The sequence below is a fragment of the Fukomys damarensis genome, unplaced genomic scaffold (assembly GCF_012274545.1).
Source record: "Fukomys damarensis isolate Sample0158 unplaced genomic scaffold, DMR_v1.0_HiC HiC_scaffold_39, whole genome shotgun sequence".
Lineage (NCBI taxonomy): Eukaryota > Metazoa > Chordata > Mammalia > Rodentia > Bathyergidae > Fukomys > Fukomys damarensis.
Window position 1 is genome coordinate 95,498,578 of NW_022900951.1, and position 10,828 is coordinate 95,509,405.

At 39.1% G+C, this 10,828-nt stretch overlaps 1 protein-coding gene across 1 annotated transcript in view; it reads left to right on the top strand.

Moving 5' to 3' along the window:
• Positions 1 to 3,767: 3,767 nt before the first annotated feature.
• The window catches only part of Dock11 (dedicator of cytokinesis 11), a 156,990-nt gene continuing 149,929 nt past the window's right edge, over positions 3,768 to 10,828 (top strand). The window contains exon 1 of the mRNA XM_033760270.1: positions 3,768 to 3,809. Within this exon, the coding sequence (XP_033616161.1) occupies positions 3,768 to 3,809 (42 nt within the window). The remainder of the gene's footprint in view (positions 3,810 to 10,828) is intronic.

A 10,828-nucleotide genomic window follows, 5' to 3' on the forward strand; every position in this document is an offset into this window, starting at 1 on the left:
TAAAAATTGTACCCATATCTTCTTTAAAAAATAAAATTGACTAAAAGCTTTTGTTTTCATAACAAAGCACTATCAAGAGAGTAAAAAGGCAACCCACAAAGTGGGTGAATATATTTGCAAAGGATATATCTGATGAGGGACTGATATCTAGACTATGTAAAGAACTCCCATAACTCAACAACAATAAGAAACCAGATTTAGCACAAAAGATTGAGTAGACTTTTCTCCTAAGAAGAAAAACAAATGGCCAATAAGCAAGTGACAAGATGCTAAACATCATTAGTCATTAAATCCAAATGAAAATCACAATGAGATATCAATACATACCCATTAGGATTATTGTTATTCAAAACAATGGAAAATAACAAGCAAACAAGCATCGGGGAAGATATGGAGACACTGAGCTCTTATGCATTTCTGGAGAGAATGTAAAAGTGGTACAACTGCCCTTGAAAGCAATCTGGTGAGGCCTCTAAAAGTTAAATATAGTACTTAACTTTTGAGGTATAGAATTACCATATAATCTACCAACGTTTCCCTCCCCAAAATTGAAAGCAGGGACTCATACTTGCATGCCAGTGTTCGTAGCAGTATTATTCACAGTAGATAAAAGGTGAAAACAACCCAAATGTCCAACAGCAGATCAGTGAATAAACAAAATGTGGTATGTATATGCAGTGGAATATTATTATTAGTATGGAAAATTCTGACACCTGCAACAGTATAGGTGAACCTTAAAAACATTATACTAAATGAAATAGGCTGAACACAACAAATTTTGTATGATTCCACTTATATGAGGTACCTGGAATAGACGAATAATATTGGGCCAGAAAATAGAGCTGGGCTGGGTGTGGTGGCTCATGCCTGTAATCCCAGCACTCAGGAAGATGAGGCAAGAGGATCGCCTCAAGTCTGAGGCCAGCCTGGGCTACAGAGTGATTTAGGGACAATGTGAACTACATAGCAACTCTTTTGAGAAAAAAGAAAAGTAGAGTAGAGGTTAGCAGGAACTAAAGGGAAGCAAAAGTCTGCTAGTGTTGAATGGTACAGAGTTGCTATCTGCGATGATGAGAAAGCTTGGGTATGTGTAGCGCTGATGATTGCAGAACATTGTGAATGTGCTTAACACCACTGAAGCGTATACTTAAAATGGTTAAAATGGTAAATTTTATGTATAATTTCCCACAATAAGAAAAAAAAAACAAATAAACTTCATTACATGTTTTTGGTCTATAACAGCAATATTTCTTTGTGCTAGAAAATTGGGGGAGGGACAGAAAAAGAAAAGGAAGCAAGTCAGCTATAGTTTTACCACTCAGCCTGCTCACTATTATAGCTCAGGCTGACCTCAAACTTCCAGTCCTCCTGCCTCAGCCTTCTAAGTGCCAGGGTTACAAATGTGAATCACTGAGCCTGGAGAGACAGGAGAGCTACATAAACTTTTAATATTTTAATATGATCACATGTACTTTTAACTGTGTGGCCCTCATCAGTAAAGATGACAGTACTTTCTACCACTTCCTGTGTAAATGGAACAGTGACACCTGTTTATTCCCTGGTGAAATTTTGACAACTTAATCCACTGTCAGAAAAGAAATAAAAAGGGCCTCTTGATGAATGAAAACCATAGCTACCATTGTGGACAATCTGTTCTCAGCAGTAGTATTTCTCTGGCCATGACCACATCACGAGGACAGCTTCAAGGAAGAGCATGGACACATGGCATCAAGAAGTCTGGTGTCCAGCTATAGCTGTGGGAAAAGTATGGACTAGGGCTGTAAAATTTTTGGTCATTTTCATGCTACATACTGAGCCCTGGAACAGCATCACATTTAGCAGGGAGAGATTGAAATCCTTGTTATACTGAGGGTGGCTCTTGCTTTGAGAGAGACAGGCAAGACTCTTACCTCTTGTGTCACCTTCACTGGCTGCCCCCAAGGCCTTTGAAAAGGAGTTCTGGTGAAGGGTCCCTCAGCCAGAGAAGGACTTGCCTTTGCCTGGTTGCAACATACTCTCCTTGCTTACAGCCCAAAAGGGGCAACCCTCAGGCTGTGGGATTTCTGAGATAGCAGAGGCAAGTGCCTGGAATGGACAGATGCTGAAGCTCCTCTAGCAGGGGCTAGTGTGTTTCTGGGTTGGGGAAACTTCGTGGGCTTGTTCTGGATTGCTTGCTTAGAGAAACATCCCAATATCAAAGAAAAGAGGAAGAGTCCCAATGGATGGACTATTACAGACAACTGCTAAGAATTTCATTGGGCTGTTTGAATTTTGGAAAGATATATAGTTGCCTTCCCTTTTGAAAATGTGATGTTATTAAAGACTGGGGTTGTAGCTCAGTGGTACAGGGCTCGCCTAGGTTTCCAGGCCCAGTACTGTACACATCCCCCCCCAAATGGCAAGAAATCCTTCAGTTGACTCAAGAGACACCATAATCTTGTTTTGCCAGAGTTGTCTTGATTGTGAAATATGTGGTAGCAAAGTAATTCATCCTCCTTAGCCACAGTTGGATCGCACGTGCAAATTCTATCCTTTGAATAGTCACCTACCATAGGAGGCCAAACAGTTACTCCTTACTGTTGCCTTAGCTCAAAATACTGGGAATTTCCCTCAGAATAAGTTTATGAATTGTCTGATGGCCTTTACGTTAAATGTGCTATATATACTTTTATCATGAAATGAGTGTCTGTATTTTGGTAGGAAAAGAAAATTATCATTTTTAGAAAAGTGACTTCTAATGGTATAATTAGATGGTATCATTGTTACCATCTGCTTTTGTGTTTGTGATTTTTTTTTTCTTTTCTGAGTTGATATAGGTCCAGTCATTTTAAATGAAAAGATCCCCTTCCTAGGCTGAGGATTCACTATAAAAATCTCTAGAATCCCCACATTTAAAATAGTGCATATTAATTACATAGGACAGTGGGTTTCGTTGTGGCGTTTTCATGCAAGATTATAACATAATTTGATCATATCCTCCCATTTTACCCTTCCAAGACCTACCTTACCCTCCCCTACTCCCCTTGTCCTACTAATCCTCTTCCGCTTGTGTAATAGTCTTCCTCCTGCTTTCATGTGGCTCCCTACACACACCAGATTCCACATATGAGATAAACCCTACAGTATTTCACTGAGTCTGGTTTATTTAACGTGATGTTCTCCAGCTCCATCCATTTTATTGCAAATAACATAATTTCTTTCCTATATATATATATATCGTGTTTTCTTTACCCATCTGTATGTTGACAAGCACCTAGGCAGATTCTATAACTGGGCTACTGTGAATTGTGCCACGATCAACATAGATATCTCTAGAATTTTTAAATGCCTTGTATGAGAATTTGGTTAAGAATTTATGTCTAAAAGACATCAAATTTTTAGAGCATGTTATACATATAGCAGGTGCTTAATATATATCGTGTTTTCTTTACCCATCTGTATGTTGACAAGCACCTAGGCAGATTCTATAACTGGGCTACTGTGAATTGTGCCACGATCAACATAGATATCTCTAGAATTTTTAAATGCCTTGTATGAGAATTTGGTTAAGAATTTATGTCTAAAAGACATCAAATTTTTAGAGCATGTTATACATATAGCAGGTGCTTAATAAATGCTTGTAGGTGGATGTGTTTTGGAAACCAAAGGAAATTTTGACTACTCGCTTCAAATTCCTTATACTCCAGAGTTTCTCTTTCATCTTTTGGAACACTGTACTTACCAGAAATCAACAATATGAATTCAATTTGTAAGAGAAAAAATAGAAAATGGAGAAACATCACAATTTCAACAATGATCATCTGTGGATGGTAGGTTTGTAAGTGATTTTTTCTTTGTTATGTTTGTGGATTAAGAATTCTTCAGTGATTCCATCATTTGGGAGGCTGAGAAAGTATCCCTCAATGAATATGTATTACTTTTATAATTACACAAAACGAATAATTCATACAAAAGTGATGCAACTTGTTTGTATGAAGCTAATACAGTTATTTGTCTTAACTTTGGGTCACATACTTTTTTGAAATTTTGGGAAGCTCTGGACCCTCTTCCCAGAATGAGGTACATCCAGCATTTTTCAAATAATCTTTCACAGATCCCATGTAGCCCATCCAAGGATCACTGAAAATTCTCTGTTAGAACTGCTTAAGGATGTGGATAAAATGACCAGTTAAGTGCAGAAGACTTACATGCATATTGTTGATATTTTGGGAAGCATCTGATTTTTAACACAGGCTTTGCTTCAGGCTATGCAAATTAATCAAGTAGCCCTCCTAAATGAATGTCCTGTTCTTGTCTAGGCCCACGGCTCTGGTGGCTGTGGCCCCAGGGCTGCAGCAGAATGAAATTAAAGTCCTCAGAGCACAGCTGAGCCTAGGGCTTGTATCTGTGTGAAAAACCCCACCCCAAGTTTCCCAGCTGGGATTTTCTCCAGCAGCAACACAGGTTGGAAGCCTCTTGGGGAAGCAGCAGAGAAAACCTGAGCCAGGGGACCGAGTGGCAGAGGATGTGGTTCAAAATGACAAGGGGTTACTGTTGAACCGAAAATGAAAGCAGAATGGGAATGCACTCAAATTGAGAGAATAGCAAGCGTTATGTTGGTCCAGCAGAAAAATGTACTGAGGAGAAGGTAGAGATTCTTTTCTAGGAAAGATGTTTTGGCAGTGTGACAACACTTCAACCAAATGTTATACCTATATGGGCAGGGTTGCTTGTAGACTAGGGTCTTGTGGTAGCATTTGCAGGGGCGCAGGTTAGCATTGCAAAATGGAGATACTTGGGTAAGGGTGTAGGAGACTGCTTCTTGTAACCAAAGCTGGTCTCTGGTTCTGGGCAAGTGCGACAAGGCACACACTTTGGAGTATTTTTAGGAGAGGAAATGAGAAAATGTACAGTACTTGTGGGCACATTCAGCACGCATACTAAATGTGAGTTCCAGGGATGGAACGATAGAGGCAGGGACAGATTATATAGGAGGAAGTATGGCAAGGGAAAAACTTACCAGCACGAATAGAATGAGTCATAGCTTCCCCTCAGGTTTAATTCAAATGCCCAACACACTGTTTTCAACTTCCTGACACTTGACATTTCTTTGTGTAGATTTGCCTTGCTTAATGAAAACTTTAGACATGATATTGTGAATTTACCAAAAGAAAATTAGTGGGTGATGATTCATGCTATTAACATGATCAGGAGCAGAGCTCTCAGACAGCTACCCTATTATGTGGCTTTCAGTGAGAATTTTGGAGATTGTGGTCATTTTGGAAAGATTAGAAGAGGCAAAAATCTTAATTGTGAGTGTGCCACACAAGTATCGACAGTGAGTCTGTGGTTCATTTATGCAGTCATTCAAATTAAGATGTGGAGGATCTGGGGAGAGAACAGTGAATAAGACAAAGTTTGCAATTAGAGAGACTGCTTTCTAGTAGAAGGAAGGAAGAATGAAAGGAAACAGACAAGTACTAACTGCACTAGGGCACTGCAGGTATAGGCCAGGATGGGGAAGGAAGCAAAATGCTAGGTCTGGGTTTGAGGAGGTGAGTAGCTTTGGATGGGAGAGAGGAGCCATTTGGACCTGGATAAATCAGGCAGCATCTTGGGGTCTTGGAGTAGAGTGGAAGAGAGAACCAGACTAGATGAGGGGTCAGGAATGACAAGGGTAGAATAACATGGGCCATTAGGAGGAGACCTCCCCATGATGGTTGGAAGGCATGGACTAGAGGTTAAGGTGGAGGGCAGGTCACAAAGGTCTTGCAAGTCTCACCGAACCATTCAGGCTTTATTCTGCAGTCTCTGGCGAGCCATTGAAGGGATTTAAACAAAGCAATGCTATGCTCCAACTTATGTCTCATTAAAAATTTAACTGTTTTGGATCAAATTAGCCAATGAAAAGTTGTTGGGAACAAATTAAGTATAGATTGGCAGATGAGTTTTTAAAAGATTAAGTAGGTTAATGTAATCTGTGTCACATAACAGAGATATAAGCATTCTCTCTCTGTCCTTTACAGAAAGACTTTTCATATAAACAGCTCTCACTTTCCTTTCCTCAACAGTTTTGTATGCAACTCTTATGAGTAGTTTTCCCTAATTCATTGTATTGCTTCAGGAAAATATAGACAGTGGGGCAGATTTTCAGCCTATGCTGTCATTTTATGGATTAATTTCCATTAGTGCGGTCCTTCTGGCTTTCAGTGCATAAACATGAGTAAAACATCTGTCCATGTCATTCTCTCGCTTAAAAACCTCTGCTGACTTCCTGCTGCCTACACTAAGAAACAGTCCAAACTCATTGCCTTGGCATACGTGATCCTCTGTAAACAGACCTCCTGCCCATCTTAGCTATTTCTTCATTTGCTGTCCATCTCCAGACTCACTGAGTCCACTCCTTTATTCTTCGTGCTAGTCTGCTCTCTCTTTTGCCTGCACTGCCTTCATTTACCTCGCCTGCCATGGGAATTGTTACTCAACCTTCAAGGTGCAGCTGAAATATTTCTTCTTGGCACTGCCTCCACCCGTGGAATGGCTCACTCCCTTCCCTGTGTCCACACAGAGCTTTCTGTATCCCCTTCCTGGCCATTGATCTGTCCCATTGTAGCTCTCTTTGTAGGGTTCTGGCTCTCTCTCTAGCCCACAAGTTCATTAGAGGTATGGTTTATGTCTTGTTCATCTTTTTCTTTCCAGATTTGTAGCCCACTGCCGGGTGCATGATTGGTGCTCAGAGAATGTATAGAATTAAGTTATATATTTGCATTTCTCTTCCCTTTGTGCCTAGAAGAGTCTTCAGGGAATGACAGTGATGAGCCACATTTCTGTAGCAGCCTGGTCAGTAAATCGGGGCTGCAGAATTGCAGCCTCAGATCTTGAAACTTAACCATTCTGATGAGGAGCAACAGAGTTTCTATACTGGGAACTCATGACTTATTTAATCCTGTACATTGTTTTCTTTTGTAGACAGAAGGAAGTGAAACTAGGGAAGGTTGTTTTTTGTTTCTGTTTCACTAGTAGCTTTATTGATATATTATTCATATATCATGTAATTCAACCATTTGAAATGAGGCTTTCAGTAGTTTTTAGTATATTTGCGGAGATGTAGAACCATCGCCACAATTAATTTTAGAACATTTTCATCCCTCAAGGTTATTTTTTTCAGAGGCTAAAATATCTTTCATTGAGGTCAACCCCTAAGACTTATTTCAAATGGTATCTCTAATGATAGGGCATTTTTCATTGAGAAAATTGGCTTGAAGACAAAAACAAAGATTATAGCTAGGGCAGGCCTTTTTTGTTTGTTTTACAGAAAGATGTGTAAAAAAGCTGAACACCTAAGGGATGGTTACCCATGGGATGCTGGTCTGATTTAACACCCTACCTAAGGGTAAAAACAAGGTAACCTACAGGAGCAGTGAGACTTTATAATGCTATATAATCTGGCCAAGAAAGTGAGAGATGCATTTCTAGAGGGATAAAAGTTAGGAAAATAAATTAAACTTGCTAATAGAAGAGTAAGCTCTGAGTTTAATTAAACCAGATTAAAGCAACACGGGAGGAATTGCAGAGTGGTCAGTGAAAACCATCTGCCAGGGTGTGCTTGGGCCAATAGAACAGTAAAATGCAGGGCACAATCAGAAAAGACTTTGTTAGCCATCTGTAGATTCCTGCCTCACCTCACCTCACCGAAATGTGGAATCTAGCTGAAGCAGGTGTGCCTCTTGGGTCACATAAGATGAACATGGACCGGGCCACTATGTCCTGCAGTATTATACCAAGAATTGGGACATCTGCTGACATTTTAGAGGAAAATTTAAGAAAAGGTCAAAGGATGCATCACTCTTTACCTTAAACAGCTTTTGGAATACATTATCTCATGCAGCAGTATACACTGGAAATATTGGTGTGTTCAAAAAAGGTAGAAATATTTTCACGTAGTGTATAGATCAGTATGACCCATTGTAAAAGACGAAGGTAATTGTGAAGGGTGCGTTTTTGCTCCTATCAAGGCTAGTTTTCAAACTGAAGCCTTGGCATTTCTTTACTCCACCAAGAGCAAATTAGTTCAATGGGTAGACTGATAGTCAGATCCAGGGTGGAAAAGGATGTGTGGCTGCTGTACAGATCACTGAGCCTTTGTAACTGACAAATTTATTCTGCATTTTTCAAATGAAACAAATAGGACCTTTAGGTGTTTATGCTTTCATTGGATATAAATAATTAGCTAAATCCACATACCTATGGAACATCTATGTAGTTATTTTCTGCTTACCCATGTAAAGTACATTATTATGTTTCTAAAACTCAGGAAAGAGTCCGTGATTTTTGGTTTGTTTGTTTCTATATCCCCAGCTCTCACCCTCTTTGAGACAGGGTCTTCCTAAGTTTTTCAGTTGCTTAGGCTGGGCTCAAACTTGCTATCCTCCTGCCTCACCCTCCTAGAAGCTGGGATTATAGGTGTATACTACCCCACCTTCTGGGATTTCTTTTTGAGTCTTGATAAGATGCCAGGCTGGTCTTGAACCCCTGGACTTAAGGGATCCTCTGCCTCAGCCTCCAAACTAGATGGGGCTACAGAGAAACACCACTATGCCCACTGAGATTTCTTTTGTTGTGTTGTTATAAGTTTATGGTGAGCACAGGCATCCAAGGCAGACTATAAATTAGTTGATAGTACAGCGTAGGTACAATCTAATTTCTCCTTGCATGAATGATTTTTAATTATTGTGTGTTTATGAGAATGTGTTAAATTCTTTGTTTGAAAGTCATTATATATAACAAAGTGTGTTTCTTTTCCTTTTGTCCATAATGGTGTGCCACAGAATAAAAATGATATACATTTAATTTTAAAATAATAGTTTGACTTTCTCAATTTATTCAGGCCGTTTTTTTTTTCATTTTTCCCCTCATTTTGTCTTACTTTTGAGTCCTTTCTTACTTTTGAATCATTTTTGTGAGCACAAAGTGAAAGCAAGGCCAGGAGGAATTGAATTCAAATCAACTTCCCTACCTGACAGCCAGCGTATTAAGTAAAGATAATTATTGACTAAAATGAAGTTGAGGGTACAGAATTCATCAAAACTCTACTTATTTGTAGATAATTTAGATTATTTTCATGATAGTTGAGTTGGCTGTAAGGAAAAGCATTTGTTGACCAAGTGTGAACTTACTGTATATAATTTTTTATATGCAGGTATATAGTTTTATTTTGTAAAAGCAAAATTCCTTTAGGTTTAAAAAATAGTTCTTGAGTTTATGTAAATAGCTAAATAGACTTAGAAAAGGAAACTAATTTGACATTTAAAAAATTTCTTCATTATGCTAAAACTCTAAAAGGAAAAATGGGTTTTGTTTTTCTTCAGTGTTTTTGTTACATTTTAGATACCTTTGATATCTCATTTTGCTGATTGTTAGAACAGTATGCCATTGTTTCTAAATTAAAGCGGGGAACTGAATAGTTTGGTACTAGCAATGCCTTGTTCGATCCTGTGCACTGCCAATTTGCTTCGCTCAGTCTCTGTATTATTCAGCTGGCTGTTGCTCAGAATCACAAATGTTTCTGGCTTTGTAGTTCTCACGGCTCTCTGCTACGTTCTGTGGAGGATATTGAGATGAATTAGACACAGTCCCTTGACAATATCTTATGTTGTTTTTTCGTAATTTGATTCTTACCCACTTGAAGTTGAATTTGCCAATTCCTTTCCCCAAAGTAGAAGACCTAAGGTGTTAATCCCTACTCATTGATGGCAAATGCTAAATTGGAAGCAACAGTTTAGAAATGCAAAACTCCTTATCCAATTACATTACAAGCACCCTAGGCTGGCCATGTTCAGCATCATCAGTGCAATGAGAAGGCAAGATTTCACTTTGGTAAAAAATGATAGTTTCTTAAAAATTGTAAAAGCAAAGACCACCCAAGGAAATAAAACATGGTAGAAGTGAGAGTGAGGAAATGCTTTGTTTCTCTTAGGTTCGGTGCACATAGATTTGCATCTGTCATGGTTAACATTACCACTGTCTCCGGAATCCATCACATATGGATTTGCATCCCAGCCCCATGAATGTGTGACACTAGATCTGCTTAAGATTCTCTTTCTTCCTCGTAAAATGAGAATCATGAAAGAACCTCCCTTGTAGGGTTTTTGAGAGTATTAAATGAGATAATAGGTATGCAGCACTTAACTTGGTAGTGATGCTATGCTTAGTATAAATAGCAAGACAAATACAAGGAACTACAGTATTTCCCTCCCTACCAGGAGCTGGAGAGCCCGCTGAAGAGACTAAGTAAACCAGCTGCAAATCAGTAAAGTGCCAAAATGAGGCTGTATTTTTGAGTAAATGTCGTAATGTAAAGACAGTAAGGGCTGTTGGTGAGACAAATGGTGGGTCAGGCTATGTCAGAAACGCTGTGGGCCAAGGTGTGGCTTATGAAGAAGTGTGATTCAGTGGTTTCAATAGAAGTACAATTTTCTCCTTAGCTGCTTATGAAAGATCTGTGTATTTGTTTCTGTGCTAGGGATTGAACCTGGGCCTTTTCACTGAGCTTTGTGTCCCAGCCCCACTTACTGTTTAATTTGAGACAGCAAGTACCTTTGTTGCCGTGGCTTGGAGGGTCTCCCTCTAGAACTCTGTAGTTTCTGGTGATGGCATTTCTCATTTCTGTGAATTCCAGTATAACTCTTGCAGCTTCTCATCTTTAAACACCACTCTTTTCCTCTCTTTTTAATTATCTGTGCATGTTGGTAAATACAGAATGGTGATGTTCACTGTAATGAATTAGTATATATAATATATAATGTGTGTATTTGTGTGTGTGTGTGTGTGTGTGTGTGTGTGTATATAT